General features: G+C 41.6%; 1 protein-coding gene across 1 annotated transcript in view; it reads right to left on the bottom strand.

Annotated features, from left to right (window-relative positions):
* Positions 1–19719, bottom strand: part of LOC132815125 (laminin subunit alpha-3-like) — a 364209-nt gene that overhangs the window by 226024 nt on the left and 118466 nt on the right. Inside the window, exons 14-20 of the mRNA XM_060823918.1 lie at positions 19466–19600; positions 17562–17696; positions 14360–14497; positions 8500–8552; positions 4324–4423; positions 3843–3895; positions 3632–3737 (exon numbers count right to left, since the gene is read on the bottom strand). Coding sequence (XP_060679901.1) covers positions 3632–3737; positions 3843–3895; positions 4324–4423; positions 8500–8552; positions 14360–14497; positions 17562–17696; positions 19466–19600 — 720 coding nt within the window. The remainder of the gene's footprint in view (positions 1–3631; positions 3738–3842; positions 3896–4323; positions 4424–8499; positions 8553–14359; positions 14498–17561; positions 17697–19465; positions 19601–19719) is intronic.

Consider the following 19719-nt stretch of genomic DNA (forward strand, 5'->3'; position numbering starts at 1 on the left):
CTCTTATCACCACCACCCTGTTGCTCCTACATCTTTCTGTGATCTCTCTACGTATTTGTACCTCTCTCTCAGGTTCACTGCTGGGAGGCCTATAGTACAATCCCAGCATTGTTACCACACCCTTCGTATTTCTAAGCTTTGCTAGTATTGCGTCACTGCTCAAGTCTTCCATAGTGCCCTCCTTCAGCACAGATGTGATAGCCTCTCTGACCAGTAATGCAACTCCTCCACTCCTTTTACCTCCCTCTCTATCCTGCCTGAAGTGTCAATATCCTGGAATATTTAGTTGCCAATCATGTCCTTCCCTCAACCAAGTCTCAGTAATAGCAATAACATCATATTCCCAGGTACTAATCCAGGCCTTGAGTTCACCTGCCTTAACTACTACACTTCTTGCATTAAAACAAATGGACCTCAGACCACCACTCCCTCTGCCTTTATTCTCCACTTCCTGCCTACTCTTCCCCTTAGTCACGCTGACTTCATGATCTAGTTCCTTACAGGCTTTAGTTACTACCTTCTTACTGTCCACTAACCTCCTAATTTGGTTCCCATCCCCTAGCCACATTAGTTTAGACCCTCCCCAACAGCATGAGCAAAAGCACGCCCAATACATTGGTTCCAGTCTGGCCCAGTTGTAGACCATCTCATTTGTAGTTGTCCCACCTCCCCCAGAACTGAACCCAATGTCCCAAAAATCTGAACCCCTCCCTCCTGCACCGTCTCTCAAGCCATGCATTCATCCTGAATATTCTATCATTTCCAGTCTGACTAGCACATGGCATGAGTAGCAATCCTAAGATTACTACCACAGAGATCCTACTTTTTAAACTTGGTTTCCAACTCCCTAAATTCTTTGTGTAGGACCTCGTCCATTTTTTTAACCTATATCATTGGTACCTACGTACACCAAGACAACCCTCTCTGTGGAGAATTTTCTGCAGCGGATCTGGGACATCCCTGACCTGTGCACCTGGGAGGCAACATACCATTCGGGAGTCTCGTTTCTGACCACAGAACCACCTATCTACTCCCCTTACAATTGAATCCTCTATGACTATAGCCCTTCCACTCTGTTTCCTGCCCTTCTGTCCAGCAGAGCCAGTCACGGTGCCATGAATCTGGCTATTGTTTCCTTCCACTGGTGAGCCATCTTCCCAACAGTATCCAAAACAGTACATCTGTTTTGGAGGGAGATGACCACAGGGGACACCTGCACTGCATTCCTGCTTTTTCTCTGCCTTTTGGTCGCCTATTCCCTTTCTCCCTCAGCAATCCTAATCTGCGATGTGATCAACTCATTACATGTGCTATTCACAACCCCCTCAGCATTACATATGCTCCAAAGTGAGTCCATCTGCAGCTCCAGAGCTGTCATTCGGTCTAACAAGAGCTGCAATTGGACACACTTCCTGCACGTGAAGGAGCCAGGGACATCAACTGTGTCCCTGAGCTCCCACATTGACCAAGGGGAGCATAACACAGGTAAATATATATATATTTTCCTTGTAGATGACCTTGATATATTAATGATTTGAACAAAGAAACTGAGGGCATTTTTGCCTAGATGCAGATGGTACAATGACAGACTGAGGACAAGTAATGTCGAGGAAGCAGGGTGCTTGCAGAAGGACTTGGACAGGCTAGGAGAGCGGGCAAAGAAATGACAGATGGAATACAATGTGGGAAAGTGTGATTTTATGTACTTTGGTGGGAAAATGAGGCATAGACTATTGTCTACATCCGTAGTTCTGTTGTTTTTTGAAGTTAAAAAAAAACCCTTGATGGCAAGAATGCTTCTGCACCAAATAGTTTCATAGAATGGAGCATCTACATATGTTAATGTAAAATAACTTGGCCTCCCACTTAATCAGTGTCAAGTTCTCTCGGGCTAGTCTGCCTCATTATAATACAGTCTTGGCTTCATCAGCATCATAAAATATAGAACAGTAAAGCACAGGAACAGGGCCTTCAGCCCACCATGTCTATGCCAACCATGATTCCAAACTAATCCCATCTGCCTGCACACGGTCTGTACCTCAGCCTACATATGTGGCTGCCTAAACTTTCCTCTTAAACTTTGTTATTGCTCCTACCGCCTCCCTGACAGTTCACTCCAGGCACCTACCACTTTCTGTATAAAATTCATTCCACACATATTTTAAAATCTTCCCCATCTCCCTTTTAACCTACATGCTCTATTATCACTATCCCTTACTCAAAGTTCCTCTGCCTTCGTCGCATCTGCTCCCAGGAGGACCAATTCCACCATAGAATATCTCAGATGGCCTCCTCCTTCAAGGACCACAATTTCCCCTCCCACATGGTCAACTATGCCATCCAGTGTCCTGATGAAGGGCTTATGCTCGAAACGTCGAATTCTCTATTCCTGAGATGCTGCCTAACCTGCTGCGCTTTGACCAGCAACACATTTGCAGCTGTGATCTCCAGCATCTGCAGACCTCATTTTTTACCTCCTCCACTTCCCATACCTCTGCCCTTGAACCCCTCCAACTGCAACAAGAACAGAACCCACCAGTCCTCACCTTCCACCCCACCAACCTCTAGATACAATGCATTTCCGCCACCTACAAACAGGCCCCAACTCCGGGGATATATTTCCCTCCCCACCCCTATCGAGGTTCCGCAGAGACCATTCCCTCCACAACTCCCTTGTTAGGTCCACAGTCCCCACCAACCCACCCTCCACTTCCGGCCCCTTCCCCTCCCACTGCAAGAAGTGCCAAAACCACCCCCCTCACCTCCGTCCAAGGCCCCAGAAGATCCTTCCACATACATGACATCTACTGTGTCCATTGCTCTCGATGTAGTCTGCTGTACATTGGGGAGACAGGACGCCAACTTGCAGAACGTTTCAGAAATCATCTCTGGGATACATGCACTAACCAACCCCACCGCCCTGTGGCTGACTACATCAACTCCCCCTCCATTTCCGCGAAGGACATGCAAGTCCTTGGCCTCCTCCATCACCAAACTCTAGCCACCCAACGTCTAGAGGAAGAAAGCCTCATCTTCCACCTTGGGACCCTCCAACCACACGGGATTAATGTCGATTTCACCAGTTTCCTCATTTCCCCTTCCCCCACCTTATCCCAGATCCAACTTTCCAACTCGGCTCCACCCTCCTTGAAATGTCCTACCTGTCCATCTTCCTTCTCACCTATCCATTCCACCCTTCTCCCGGACCTATCGCCTTCACCCCTACTTTCATCTAGCTATTCCATTTCCAGCTACCTTCTCCCCAGCCCCACCCCGCTCTCTCCCATTTATCACTCATCCCCCTTGGGCCACCCCCTCAGTCCTGATGAAGAGCTCATGCCTGAAACGTTGATTCTACTGCTCCTCAGATGCTGCCTGAGCTGCTGTGCTTTATCAGCACCACACTCTCAACTCTGATCTCCAGCATCTGCACTCCTCATTTTCTCCCATCAACCTCTGCTGCCCTGTAAATAGCAGGCTCTTTGTTTTGAAACGCTGCAGTATTTGAGGTGATCCACAGTGCTCTTAGGCAGGGGAATTCCAGGATATTGATCCCATGAAAATGAAGAAAAGGGGATATGCCCCAAGTTCAGAGGGTGGTGACTTGTTTCACCTTAATATTTGGACTTACCTTGACAACCAAAATAGTGCCTCTCTTCTAAAGCATAGTGTCCTTCCTTGCACCAATCACAGAGCTCATCACATACATTAGATTTACAGTAGCAATGGCCATCATCCTGAAACATTAAAGTCACAGGTAAAAATCAAAACAAAACCTCCCTGTGCAAAAGCAGATGCTGGTCATTGTTTTGCAAATCCTGCAATTTCTTCTGTATGCTCACCTGGTTGCATTCTCCAATCCCACTAATTGTGCCAATCACGTTACAGCGACATTCTGCAATACCAAAAATATTGCTAGGATCAGTTTATTTTAGATCTACATCAGTTCCTAGTTAGAAATGACAACATAATGTAGAAGAACGTCTTCACAGAATGATACAATACAGGGTGAGGCTATTTGGCCCGTTGCTCCAGTGAGTTTTGAAAGAGCTATCCAGTTCACCCAATCTGAGAGAAGAAATTCCTCCTCATCTCAGTCCTAAATTGGCATCTATTTCATTCTTAGTTCCATAAGAAGTGTCAATGAGTATTATTCCACATCATTCAAATTGAAAGTACTGATATCAATTAATGATCATTGAAATGTATCAGGTATAATTATTGCTAAACATCTCGCAAGTGCAGAGCCAGTGCACCATACAATGAAAAAATTCATAAGGTCCAAACTTTTTCAACTATGTAAGGAAGACAAAACTTACTTACCAATGCAACCATCAGGATTCTCCTCAGCCAGGTTCCAGTAGAGTGACTTACACTGATCGCATTTTGATCCCTTGACATTTGCCAGGCACTGACAGGACCCCTGTTAAACAGGAAGGTCACAGAAAACATACAAAAGCTAGAAAGTAGTTTGTAAACCAGTCTGCTGTGTTGCACTTGAAATAAAGGGTATAGTCCTTGTCACACTGTAGACTGCTGTTAGTTATTTACATTTTCCCAAGACGGAGCTGTGGCCTAATCTATTAAAATAATACACTGCACACCCACTTCCTTCCAATTTGAATTCACAAATTTAGTATCTGGGTGTAAATTGGAGGATTTCCAACTCTGATTGAGTATACTTCTGGAGCTTTCATCTAAGGGCATCCTACCTTGATGCTGTTGTTGGTCAATTGACTCATCCACACGTGCACTGCCTGGCCTTCCCACAGCCAATTACCATGTATTACTCGATTGGCTGATTCTGGACAGCCAGTCAAACTGCAAGTTTTCCTATGTTGATATTTTCATAAATTGAAAACAAAACTGTTCAATCCAAACAGAAATGCAGAATATTTCTTGAAGATCGTACGAGGAAAGGCTGAGGCACTTGGTGCTGTTTTCATTGGGGAAAAGAAGGTTTGGGGTGACTTGATAGAGGTGTACAAGATGATTAGGGGTTTAGATAGGGTTGACCATGAGAACCTTTTTCCACGTATGGAGTCAGCCATTACGAGGGGGCATAGCTTTAAATTAAGGGGTGGTAGGTATAGGACAGACGTTAGGGGTAGATTCTTTACTCAGCGAGTCGCGAGTTCATGGAATGCCCTGCTGGTAACAGTGGTGGACTCTCCCTCTTTATGGGCATTTAAACGGGCATTGGATAGGCATATGGCGGAAAGTGGGCTAGTGTAGATTAGGTGGGCTTGGATCGGCGCAACATCGAGGGCCGAAGGGCCTGTACTGCGCTGTATTTTTCTATGTTCTATGTTCTTGAATAATGTGAGGGTGTTCAGAATGATCTTGGTGTCCTTGATCCAGAGTCAGTAAAAGTTACCAAGTAGCTGCAGCAAGCAATCAGAAAAGCAAATGGTATGTTGGCATTCATTTCAAGGGGATTTGAGTACAGGAGTAAAGATGTCTTGCTGTAGTTGAATAGAGATTTGGTAAGACCTCATCTGGAGTGGGTCTTGGTCTCCTTATTCAAGGAAGAAGATACTTGGCACATAGAGAGTGTTACAAAGGTTTACCAGATTAATCCCTCACAGTGGGCTGAAGAAGAAACTGGGTCTCACAGCGTATGACAAGGTGGATATAGATAGAATGGCTTCTCTGGCTGGAGACTCCAAAACCAGGAGATATAATCTCAGAATAAGGGGCCAGCTTTTAAAGACTGAGATGAGGAGGAATTTCTGCATTTGGCAGGGGTGGGGATGAGTCTTTGGAATTATATAGCTTTGAAGAGGCTGGATAAGCTCAGGCTGCTTTCTTTGAAAACAGAAGGTTGAGGGGATAGCTGATAGAGGTGCTACAACAAGCATGGACAGAGTGAATAGAAAGCAGCTGCTTCCCCTTAGTTGTTGGGCTAATAACAAGGGGGCATAATTTTAAGGTGAAAGGCAGGAGATTTAGGGGTTTATTTGAGGAACTGTTTATTAACCCACAAGGTGGTGGAGGTCTGGAATGCACTGCCTAGGAGGGTAGTTGAGGCGAGTGGCCTTGCTTTAAAAACTACTGAGATGGATTAAGAGTCAAGACTTTGGGCCTAGAAGCAAGTTGAGTGTAGATTGGGTACAGATTTGGTCACCACACCTGAGACAAGGAGAGAAATTGAGAAAGAGAGTCCCTCATTACAACCTCAGCCAGTGCAGGAAATGAATCAGTGATGTTGGTGTAACTCTGTATTGCAAACCAGCCAACTGGGCTAGCTGACCCCTCGACCTTAGAAGGCTATGAAAGCTCAATGATTGAGCAGGTTCAAGATAGAATTTGATAAGTTTCAAGAGACAAGAGATATGAATAGATATGGAGATAAGAACAAGAACAAAGAAAATTTACAGTCCAGGAATAGGCCCTTTGGCTCTCCAAGCCTGAGCCAAAAAGGCGAGTAAAGCAAGGTTACTCGCCACAACTACCCTCCTAGGCAGTGCATTCCAGACCTCCACCACCTTGTGGGTTAATAAACATTTCTTCAAATAAACCTCTAAATCTCCTGCCTTTCACCTTAAAATCTACTGTCTAAATCTGTCACCCAATTCCTAAGCATCTGTATCCTTCTGCTCCCCACCTAATCATGCATCTGTCCAGACACATCTTAAATGAATCTACCGTTCCTGCCTCTACCACCTCTGCTGGCAATGCGTGCAAAGTACTTGCAGCATGTATCCCCTTTAAACTTTTCATCTCTCACCTTGAAAGCGTGACCTCTCATTATTGAATCCTTCACCCTAGGAAAAAGCTTATCTCTATCTACCTTGTCTATACCCTTCATGACTTTGTAGACCTCAATCAGGTAGTGCTAGACAATGGCATTCAGGAGATTTTGTGGCAAAATCCTGAATTCCCTCCATAATGGCATTGTGGGTCAACCCACTGCAGGTGGACTGCAGCGGTTCAAGAAGGCAGCTCACCCCCACCTTCTCAAGGGCAACTAAGGATGGGTGAGAAGTACTGGCCAGCCTGCGACACCCAAAACCCTCAAAATGAATTTTAAAAAAGAGATGACTAGCAATCATCTAGAATGGCAGGGCTGTTTTGATAAGTCAAATAACTTGCTTCTGTTCCTATTCCTAACTGCTCTTGAGCTGGCTGGTTTATTAAACCATTTCAAAGGGCAGTTTAGAGTCAAGCACATTTCTGTGGATCTGAAGTCACATGTGGGTTATATTTCCTTCCCAAAATGCACTGATGAACCTGATGGGTGTTTAATTATAACTGGTGATCGTTTCATGGTTACCTTGGTCTTAAATCCAGATCTCATTATTAATTGAATCTAAATTCCACTAACTATTGTGGTGGGATTTGATCTCACATCCCAGAACATGAGCTTAAATTTATTCAGATTACTAAATTAGTGAGGTTATCACTACACCACAGACTGCCCCTACAATGATATCAAGTTTGCACTGGTATATAGTATCAGCAGTCACAATATAGAAGAGCCTTACTTGTAGCACACCAGCCAGAATTCCCTGGGCTGTATGAGCTCATGGACTGAGAATGGAAAAATCCATCCAGTAGAAGTGTGTCATTTCTGAGAGCTCTGAGCTCTCATAATTAGCCATGATTGCATTAAATGGCGGTACAGACTGAAAAAGGAGCTTTATCTCTGCTCCTAATTTTTATGAGCTCCTCCAACGAGAGCCATATGTGTTTGCAACTGGAGTGTTTGCTGGGGCAGCTCACTGAAATATGCAGAATGCCCATGCAATGCCAGGAGGGTAATGGTCCCTTAATTGGTAAAGTTCTTCACATTGATTACTTCCTGATGTAGGATTGGATGCTGCCACATTCCTTTCAAAGAGATGAGCTCTTTCAGCAGTGATCAGCGTTTAGGCTTTTACCTCCCTCAGCATTTCTTGTCTCACTAACTCAAACAAGACTTGATTGTTGAGGAAGGCAGCTGGCTGTTACCACAAAATATCGAGACAGGTAAAAAGTTGGCATTTGAGCAGCTTTAATTAGTTTTAACATGAGTTTGGAGCAGGTTTCATGCCTTCATCATGTCCAGTGTTATGAACGGAGGCAGGAAGTTGTCATTAATGATGTCAGTGGCATTTCCTTTGATTGTCTGCCTTCATTGAGACCCAGTCCTGGCCCCTGGACTGTGCCAGTGAGTGTTCCAACAGCAAACAGATAACGTAACTTACAATTTAAATGCCTGTGTTAATAATATTCAGACTCTTGCCTCCATACAGAAGTCTGCTGTTGCTTTTATAATCACCACTGCTTACTTGAAAATGTATTTGTCTGAATCATTACGAATATAGTCTTATGCAGTTGAACCTGAGCCACTCAGAAACCAGGGACGTGGAAGATCCTTGGGAGCTGTAACTATTGGCAACAGTCCATTAGCTCTCAGTATAGGGCAAGTCTCTTGCAGCAATCCAACTCACGTGTTTGCCAAAAATACATTTCATTCTCATGTAGTTTAGCTTCAAAAGCACAACAAATACTTACAGACTGGGAGGAAGGATCATGAGTCACTGTGCCAGCTAAATTGCAGTCAGTAACTGTAAAGAATACCACGTATTAGGTACAGTAAGGTTCAAAGTTATTACATATCTCACAGCACATGTTAAATGTCACATCGAATCTCTCGCTCCACAGTCAAACTGACACAATAGAAACATAGAATATAGCTGCAGAAGTGGCCATTTGGCCCATCAGGCCTGTTCCACCCTTCAATATGATCATGATAAAGGTGTTGAGTCTTTATCTCAACACCATATTTTTTTTTGTATAATGGTGGTTACATTTTTGAAACAACAGTCACATGATAGAAACATGCAGGTCAAAACAAGGCCATTCAACATCTCAGGCCCATACGGTCATTCAGTTACATCTTGGTTCTTCTGCATCTGATGTCCAGTTACCTGCTTGGTTTTGTGACATTTACCCAAAAAAACCAATCAATCTCAATTTTGAAACATTCAGTTAACATAGAAACATAGAAGCAGGAGTAGGCCATTCAGCACTTCAAGCCTGCTTCACCATTAAATATGATCATGGCTGATCATCCAACTCAGTCCCCTGTTCCCACTTTCTCCCCAAAGCCTTTGATCCCTTTAGCCCTAAGAAGTATTGGTGATGTTAGCGACTGTGGTGAAATTAGAGTTGTGATGTTAGTGTTCATGGTGATGTTAGTGATGGTGCTGATGTTAATAGCTTTGAAGATCAGGTCTTGGTTGTGATGTTGGTGTTGGTAGTGATGTAAGTGATAGTAGTGATATTTACTGAACAAATCAGATCACAGATTGAGTACTAGTTTGATAGATCAGCATTTCTATTTTTATATTATTTAATGAGACAGTCTTTCACTGAAACATACACACTCAAGACCTCAAATTTTATTTTAATCAAAGATCATTTGATTCAGTACTTTGTTCCTGCTTACGCCTCATATCTTTGATGTCTTTAGGTCTAAGAACTACATCTTATTTCCCTGGAAATATTCCATGTTTTGGCCTCAATTGCTTCTGTGACAAAGAATTCCACAGGCTCACCATTCTCTGGGTGAAGAAATTTCTCTTCATCTCAGTCCTAAATGATTTACTCCATATCTTTAGAGTGATCACTGGTTCTGCACTGTCCAGTCTTTGGGAATATCCATTCTGTGGTTACCCGGTCTAGCTTGTTAGAATTTTATAAGTTTCTAAGAGAGTCTTCTTCATTCTTCTGAACTCCAGTGAATACAATCCTAATTGATCCAGTCCCCCTTCATATATCAGTCCTACCATTCTAGAAATCAGTCCGGTAAACCTTTGTTGCACTTCTTTCATTGTTCCTCAGAAAACGAGACCAAAACTGCACACAAGGTGTGGTCTCACCAAGGCCCTATACAATTGCTGCAAGAAATCCCTGCTCCTGTATTCAATTCCTCTTACTGTGAAGGCCTACATATGGTATACTTATTTCATCTGCATACTTACCTTTAGCATCTAGTGTACTTATGTATCCTCTTTCTAACCTATTGTCATTCAGAAAATAATCTGCTTTCCTGTTTTTGCTACCAGAATGGATGACCTCACATTTATCCACATTATATTGTCTCTGCCATGCACTTGCTCTCTTACTCAACTTGTCTAAATCGCACTGAAGTATTTCTGTATTCTCCTCACAGTTGACTCTCCCATCCAGCTTTCTGTTGTCTGCAAACTTGAAGATATGGTATATAGTTTCCTCTAATCATTAATGTACAGGTCGATCTGTTATAATGCGCATTTCATCAACGTGAATTTGCTGGAAAGCAACTGAGGAATCGGGGATGCTGTTTTTACAGTGCAAACTTTTTAAATGTGTATTGGCTTTAATGTGATTACAGCGTCAACATGTTCAGCGTTGTTTCTAAAGCAGGGTTTTTCTACAATGCAGGGTTGCACAACAACGCAACCATCATGTATCGAACAGCTGACTGTATATTGTGAATAGTTGTGTGAGATATTCACTGCAAGGTTCCTAACTCCTGACCTGCTCTTGCAACCACTGTATTTATATCTGCAAATGTGTTGCTGGTCAAAGCACAGCAGGTTAGGCAGCATCTCAGGAATAGAGAATTCGACGTTTCGAGCATAAGCTGATGAAGGGCTTATGCTCGAAACGTCGAATTCTCTATTCCTGAGATGCTGCCTAACCTGCTGTGCTTTGACCAGCAACACATTTGCAGCTGTGATCTCCAGCATCTGCAGACCTCATTTTTTACACTGTATTTATATGGCTAGTTGAGTTCAGTTTCTCTTCAAGCCCTGGGATGTTAATAGTGGAGGATTCAGTGACAGTGATGCCATTGCATGTAAAGGTTAGATTCTCTCTTACTGGAGATAGTTACACAGAAGAATATCCTAATCCCTCTGTTCTGCAGATATCTGCTGTTCCTCCCCATTTAAATATTCAGCTCCTCTATTCTTCCTACAAAAGTACACAACCCCACATTTTTCATCAAAATACACCATCTGCCACATTTTTGCCACTCATTTAACCTTTAACATACCTCTTGCCTTTCCACCTATTTTTGTGTCATCAGCAAACTTGGTAATAGTGCACTGACTTTTACCATCCAAGTTATTAATACATGTTGTAATTAATTGTGGCCCCAAACTGATCCCTGTAGCACACCACCAGACACAGGTTGCCATCCTGAAAAGCCCTCTTTGCCCCAACTCTTTGCCTTCTATTATTTAGTCACTCGTCTATCCATGATACATATCAAATGCCTTTTGAAAATCCAAATACGTTTTATTTCCAAGTTCCCCCTTATCTATCCTGCTTATTACCTCCTCAAAGAATTCTAAAAGTCAGTCATGCTTTCCCCTTCATGAAGCCATGGGGTAAAAACAGATGCAAAATATTAAATTAATTTCACAGCCATGCCTCCAGACTCTACATCTAAATGCTCTTTTTTGTCCCTAATCAGCTCTATTCCTCCTTTTACTTTTCTTTTATTATTTATATGCAATAAGACTTTCCCCATTCAATAGTATCATAGCTGATCTGCCATTTCTCATATCCACTCTCCTGTATTTTTTCCTGTAACCTTTGATTCCCTGACTGATTAAGCACTTGTCTGTCTCAGCTTTGAATACACACTGTCCCATAGCTCTCTGTGGTAAGGAGTTCCAAAGACTCACAACCCATGTAGAGAAGAAACTCTTTCTCACCTCAATCTTAAAATGGCCTCATGTTTATTCTGAGACTACACCCTCTGGTGCTGTACTCCTCCATGAGTGGAAATATCCTTTCAGCATTTATCTTGTAAGACCCCTTAAGAATCCTATATGTTCTAATGAGATCACCTCTTATTTGTCTAAACCCCAGTGAGTAGAGTCCCAGCTTATTTAGCGTTTGCTCAGAAGACAATCCCTTCCTACTCAGGATCATCCTTGTGTGAACCTTTTCTGAAAAAAAATGATATCTTTCCATAAATAAGGGGACCAAAACTGCTCACGGCACTCTAGGTGTGGTCTCACCAGCACCTTGTTACCACTTGTACTCAGCCCATTTGAAATCAGAGCCAAAATTCCATTTGCCTTCCTGATTACTTGCTATCGCGTGCTAGCTTTCTGTGTTTTGCACACAAGTCCCCCCAAGTGCCTTTGTGTTACAACTTTCTGCAGTCTTTCTCCATTTAAATAATATGATGTTCTTTTGTTCTCCCTTCCAAAATGAAAAATCTCACATTTTTCCACGTTCTACTCCATTTGCCAACCTTTTGCCGACTTACTTAACCTATAAATATCTTTCTATAAACTTTTTATAACCCTCTCACTAATTATTGTTTCATAAATTTTTACATCATCTGTAAATTTGGTTACAGTATGTTTGATTTCTTCCTCCAAGCCATTAATATATGTTATAAACAGCTATGACCCCGGTTCTCTGTGGAACCCACTGATCTCTGTGGAACCCACTGGACACTGCTTACCAACCTGAGAAAAAAACCTGCTAATTTTTTCCTGCCCATTAGCCAATTCTCAATCCATGCCAATATACTACCTCCAACACCATGAGCTGTTACCTTGTGACTGAACCTTTTGCAATGTGCCTTGTTAAACGTTTTCTGGAATTCCAAATACAACACTCTTACTGGTTCTCCTCTATCAATTCTGGTGAAAACTTCATTGAGAAGTTAAACATTAGTCACACACAATTTCCCTTTCAAGAAGCCATGAAGTAGCTAATCTGTTTGATTAGATTCTGATTTTCCAAATAATCTGCCACACCTCCTCCACGATTATCTTCAATATTGGTGCCCCTCAAGATTGTATGCTCAGCCCCTGACTATAGTCTTTATATACTCACAACTGTGTGGCCAAATTCAGCTCTAACTGCATTTACAAATTTGCTGGTGACACCACCGTTGTGGGTCAAATATTAAATAATGAGACAGATTACAGGAAAAGAATAAATAGCTTAGTGGCATGGTGAAAAAACAATGATCTCTCCCTCAATGTCAGACATGTGAAAGAACTAGTCATCATCTTCAGGAAGCAGAGTGGAGGTCATGACCCTGGCTGTATCAATGGGGCTGAGGTGGAAGTGTTTGAGAGTTTTAAGTTACTTGGAGAAAATATCACCAATTATCATTGTGATAGATCTAGGTCAGATTTCAGAGGTAGTTTCTTTACTCAGAGAGTAGTAGGGGCGTGGAACGCATTGCCTGCAAAAACTGTAGACTCACCAACTTTAAGGGCATTTAAATGGTCATTGGATAGGCATTTGGGTGAGAATGGAATAGTGTAGGTTAGATGGGCTTCAGATTGGTTCCATAGGTCAGTGCAACATCAAGAGCTGAAGTGCCTGTAATGTCCTATAATGTTCTATATATCCTAATCCAACTGCATCAACACTATAGTCAGAAAGCACACCAAGCTTCTATTTCCTCAGAAGGCTAAGAAAATTTAGCACATCCTCAGTGACTCTTAATTTTTACAGATGCAACATAAAAAGCATCCTATTTAGCTATGGCAACTGCTCTGTCCAAGACTGCAAGAAATTACAGAGAGTTGTGAATGTAGCCCAAACCATCACAAAAATCAGCATTCCTTCCATTTACTCCATCTACATTTCCTGCTGCCTCAGGAAAGCAACCAACATAATCAAAGACTCCTCCAAACCCGTTATATTCTCTTCTACCCTCTTCCACTGGGTAGAAGATACAAAAGTTTGAAACATGTACCAACAGATTTAAGAACAGCTTCTTCCCTGCTGTTATCAGACTTATAAACAGACTTTTCATATATTAGACTTGACCTTCCCCAGCACCTTCTCTGTAGTTATACATTATATTCTACATTCTATTCTATTACCCTATTGTACTTACGTAAGGTATGATTTGCCTCATTAGCACACAAAATAGTTCTTTTCACTGTATATAGGTACATGTGACAATAATAAGGCAATTCAAATCAAATCATATCAAAACGCCATCTTCAAGGATCTGTGGTTAAGCACCCCAACATCCCTCTGAGCTTCCTCTGTCATCCAATTAATCCTACTGTTATGACTCTTTCTACATTGCCCTGTAATTTTTTTTCTTTTCATATAAAGTACTTGAAAAAGTTCAGAAGTTACTGATGACATATTTGGCAAAAATGATTCAGTAATGAATAGTGACACATTGCAAGTTATAGGTAGGAGAAAAGGGGAATCAACGGATAAGATAACGGCTTAAGCAATCTTTCACCTGCTATTAGGAGTACGTATTGAAAATTTGCCAATTTTAGTGTAAATTATTTACACCAAATTTCTTTTAATTGCAACACTTAGAAGATATCACTCACAGGAAGCCTAACAGTAGACTGCAATAATAAGCAATGCTTACCTTGACAAGCAGGGAAGTTGTATGCTCCTGTCACACAAGTATCACAACGTTGTCCAGTAACTCGTGGCCGGCAGTTACATTTCCCAGTGGTCTGATCACATTCAGCATTGTAAGAACCATCAGCAGAGCACTCACATGCTTTAAAAAAGACAGAACAAAGGATGTTTGCAAGATGACAGAAAACTAAACCAAATACCCAAACTTAGATATTCAGTGGCTTGTCACATCATTTTGAGCCTTTAGGTTGGTTAAGGCACAACTAAGTGCCGTTCCCTTGAGGAACTCAGAAAAACAAGGCTACATGAAGCCTAGCAGACAGATTCCCCCCACATTTCCCCCCCCCCCAAACCAAATTATCACTATTTCTCCTGCCCTTGTGGCTTCCTCATTCTTTTTCCAGTCTGTTCTTCAATTAATTCAGGGTGATGATCTGTCTGCTCCATTCTGCAATGTGCAAGCTTGAAGAAAATCAGGTCTGGGTCAAATTTTGGGTCACATCATTCAAATTCTGTGACCTTTTTAAACTTTTGGCTTGGCAAAAGTGAGGACTGCAGATACTGGAAACCAGAGTCTAGATTAGAGTGGTGCTGGAAAAGCACAGCAGGTCAGGCAGCATCTGAGGAGCAGGAAAATCAATGTTTCAGGCAAAAGTTCTTCATCAGGGCTACCCTAGTCCTTCTAGGTTGTAGAGATTGTGAGTTTTGCAGGGGCTTTCAAAGTCAACTTAGCAAATCTCACAGTGCATTTAATAGATGAAAGCCATGACATTCAAGGGCACTACCATCACTGAAGTTCCCACAATCCACATCTTGGAAGTTACTATTGACTATGAACTGGACTGGATCCCGCGGCTACAAGTGCAGGTGAGTGACTATCAATTCTGCAGCAAATAACTCACCTCTTGTTTCTGCAATGACTGTCCACCATCTACATGGCACAAGTCAGGACTGTGAGGGGAATGCTCCCTACTTGTCTGAATGGTGCAATCAAACAAGCTCAACACGATCCAGGACAATGCAGCCTGCTTAACTGACATGCCCTCCATAATTAACACCCTTCAGCAATGACTTGCAGTGACAGCAGTGTGTACTATTTATAAGATGCACCATAGCAACTCACCCAGGTTCATTCAGCAGCATCTTCCAAACTTGCGACTTCTACCACATAGAAGGACAAGGCAGTCGATACATGGGAACACCATCACCTGAAAGTTCTCTCCAAGGAAATGCATTGGCCTTTCCTTCATTGTTGTCGGGTCAAAATCCTGGAATTTCCTTTCTAACAGAATTGTGGATTTACCTTCACCGCATGAACTGCAGTGGTTCAAGAAGGCAGCATCACCATTGTCTCCAGGGTAATGAAGGTTGGGCAATAATGCTGGCCTAACACTGATCTTCACTTGCCATTGTGTACTTCTACCTGGATGGTGTTAATGTGATTTGCTATCTATCAATACAAGCCTAAATAATTCGGGTCTTGCTGCATGTAGTCATGGCTTGCTTCAGTATCTGTGGAAATTCAAATCCAACTGACAGAACCATAACCATTTGCAAGCATCTCCAATTATGATCAAGAAGTGGAAAAAATGTCATTGATGAAGCAGCTGAATGACTGTTAGCCTAAGAGAGTGGCCTGAAGAACAACTGCAACAATGCTTTAGAACTGAAATGATAGGCTTCGATTAACTAGAAGATCTATCTAATTATGGCTATGACACCTATATTTCCCTGTATGCCGACATATTTTTCTGTTCAACTGTTGCTGTTCAATAGATGTTCTCTATTGTCTCTGGACTGATCTCATTTGTCCTGTCATTATCAAATCTGTGAAAATATTAAATCGAGGGAAAGGCATTAAAGAAGGGGTTAGGACTCAAGTAGACCCTTCTAAAATAAAGCAGGGCAGAGCCAACAACTGGAAGCCTTACAGCTGCAGATCAATGGAGGAGGGAACAAGGCTGGTTAGAGTGATCAATAGATGCAAAGAAAAGGGATGAAAATATAACAGAAGGGAATGATATCGAGGGAAAAATGAATGGATATCAAGGAATCATGAAAACTTTGTATAAATTTATATAGCGCCTTTAATGTAATTAAAATCACAAGATGGCTTCGCAGAACCATTATTTGACAAAGGTTGACACTTAGCCATTGCTGATGAAGGGCTTTTGCCTGAAACATCAATTCTCCTGCTCCTCGAATGCTTCCTGACCTGCTGTGTTTTTCCAACACAACACTCTCGACTTTGCAGTCCTCACTTTCACTTACTTAGCCATAGAAGTTGATATTAAGAATAAAGATTAAGAAGTTGAAGTTAGGTTTTAAGGGTAACTTAAAGGAGGGCAGAGTAGTGGAGTGGTATCATGATTTAGAAAGGAATTTCAGAGTTTACTGCCCAAGTAACCAAAGGTCACTACAGGCAATCACAAGAGCAACAAACACTGGTCAGCCAGCAAAGCCCACGTCCCACAAATGAATAAAAAAAGGGCAGAGTTAGAGGAGTGCAGAGATTTTGGAGGGACATCTAACTGCAGGAAATTACAGAGAAAGGGAATGACAAGAATTTGGAGGGATTTGAAAACACAGATAAGAATTGTAAAAGGAAGGCCTTGCTGGGCTGGTATCAATATAGGTAATTGAGTACAGGACGCTAATGAGACTTGGTTGAACTTAGGATTTAGACTCAAAAGGAGCTTATCAGTTAACTAAGCTTCAAATGGTGGAACAATTCTGTAAATAGCTCAAATTATTGAAGCAAATCTGATAAACAGGAATGCAAGTTATGAATCTGAAGACGAGGTTCTTAATCATATATCTTTTCGTTTATCTCAGATTTTTTTTGGCAGTGATGAATAAACTTTTTTTAATATTGGTTTTTCCCTTTCACCTGTTCTGTAGATTTGTATTTATTGAGGTTTTGTGTAAATGTTTTTCTTCCTGAAATGTCATATTCGAAAATAAAAAAAAGTCAATAATGATAAAATCAGAATGGCAGCATCTGTGGAGAGAAAGCAGAGTTAGCGTTTCAGGTCCAGTGACCCTTCTTCAGAACGTGACCCAAAACCTTAATTCTGCTTTCTTTCCACAGATGCTGCTAGACCTGCTGACTTTTTCCAGTAACTTCTAATTTTGTTTCTGATTTCAAGCATCCACTGTTCTTTGCCTTTTTTTTAAGGAGAATAAAATATTTGTTGAGTACTTACACAAACAAGTGGGATAACCATAGTAACCAGGCGCACAGTGGGAACATGTTGGTCCTGTGAAGTTTGGACGACAGCGACAGCGTCCAATAGTGTCACAGTTGTTATTTATCGATCCTATTTGGTTACAGGAACAGGCTGTAGATAAACAGGAATCAGTGTACAGAACAAGGCCTTCATTTGGGTCAGTTAAGTCACTTGGAAGCTAAAAGGGTCAGGGCCCAGATTTTCACTGAGTCTAATTGATTTGGAAGATCATAAGAACATGAGAACTAAAAGCAAGAGTTGATAATTCAGCCCCCTCTCAAGCCTTCTCCTATTTAATATGATCACAGCTGATCTCATGTCATCCTCAATGCCACTTTCCTGACTGTTCTCCATTACTCTTCAATAATTACTAATTAAAAATCTATCTCCTCCTTAAATTTATTCAGTAACCTAGCAACACCCGTATTCTGCGGTAGTGAATTCCACAGACCAACTTTTGAGAGAAGTAATTCCTCCCCATCCCTGTCATAAATCTGCCTCACCTTAGCTTAAAACCATGACTTCTCATTCTAGAATCCCTCACGAGGAAACTTCCTTTCTGTGTCTACTTTGTCAATCCCTGAAGCATCTTGGATGCTTCATTAAAAATAGTAGGTGGGACTGATTCCAGACTTTATTCCCATTTCTGGAAATCTTTGCTGCCGTGGAAGAAAGGTATGGATAGCCTACATGGGTATAGCATTGCATGTCCTTATTCACAGTTTCAATACTTAGATGATGCGCTGTAAGTGAAATATGTTTTTACTGCAATAATTGAGGTTTCCAGTCTAATAATTTGAAGAGTTTTAATGCCCTTCTGCAATTTTAATGGGGGTGGAGCCCTTCAATCAATAGGTCTGGTTCAAGGTTTCAGAGGAAGTATGAATCACATCAGAAACCAAGTACCACGTAGGGAATCAAAAGGAATGGTTACCTTTCACTGATCAGCTTTGAAATATAAAAAGAGTAATTTGTTCCTTCAGTTTCAATACTTAGATGATGCGCTGTAAGTGAAATATGTTTTTACTGCAATGATTGGGGTTTCCAGACTAATAATTTGAAGAGATTTAAATGCCTAGAATCCTTTTAAAAGTAAATAATTCAATTCAGAAACTGTCAATTAGAAAACAGACCCATCTGTCCCTGGGCTGCTTCAATTGATGGACTATCTGCAGTTTCTAAAAAAAGTGGCCATCTGTGTTTGTAATTCAATGAACTCCATTGTCTGCAAGCTAGGATAGCTTGCTATGTCAGCTATGGCTATTTTGAATGATCAGTTGAGTTTTTATCCACCTGTTCAGGGGTTGTACTAATATTTTGATTGACAGTTTTAGAAGGTTATTAAAGTATTAGATGTCTTAGATGTGCTTAGTTTGACATTGACAAAATTTAATTATTTTGGAATTTTTAAAGGAGATTTTATTCAGTATGGTGTGTTAGAGTCAGATTAGTTTGTTAGTGGTTTATTTGTTTACAATGTCCATTTCAAAGACATCCTGGAGTCTGCCAATAGTGAATACTGGGCAAGTGGCAATGGAAGGTATGGACCAATCATGGAGGCTACAAGTAGAAGTGAGGAGTTGGGGGAATATAGGTCTGGAGAGGTCATAGATGAGGCACTAAAATACAAAGGGGTATAGAGTGGTTTGGAGGATTATTGTGAGTGGGCTAGTGTACCAGGTAATACGACCATTATCATGCTGGCCTGACAATCTACTGACCATCGAATGGTGGGCCAGAATCAATGGGCTGAATGGCCTGTTTCTGCTCCTTCATTTATGGTTTTACGATAACAAAGTAATGTGATAGATAAATATGCAAGATTTTAGCCCAGCATATAAATTCAGAATGTCTCAGTAATTAATAAATAAGAATCTTACCTTGACACCGTGGGAATGAATGATATCCTGGGCGACATTGATCACACTGATTGCCCGCAAATTCTGCCCGACAGAGACACCTCCCTGAGTCATCACAGCGTTCAGGTAGCGTTCCAACATTGTTACACCGACATGCTATAAAACATTCAGCTCACTGCTTAGACAATGCAATGAGCAACAATTGGAAACTCACATTGCAGCAAACTAATCTCTCTGACATCCCTTTTCTGACAGGCTGAATTAAGTACTCCTAC

This window comes from Hemiscyllium ocellatum, chromosome 4 (genome assembly GCF_020745735.1).
Source record: "Hemiscyllium ocellatum isolate sHemOce1 chromosome 4, sHemOce1.pat.X.cur, whole genome shotgun sequence".
NCBI lineage: Eukaryota > Metazoa > Chordata > Chondrichthyes > Orectolobiformes > Hemiscylliidae > Hemiscyllium > Hemiscyllium ocellatum.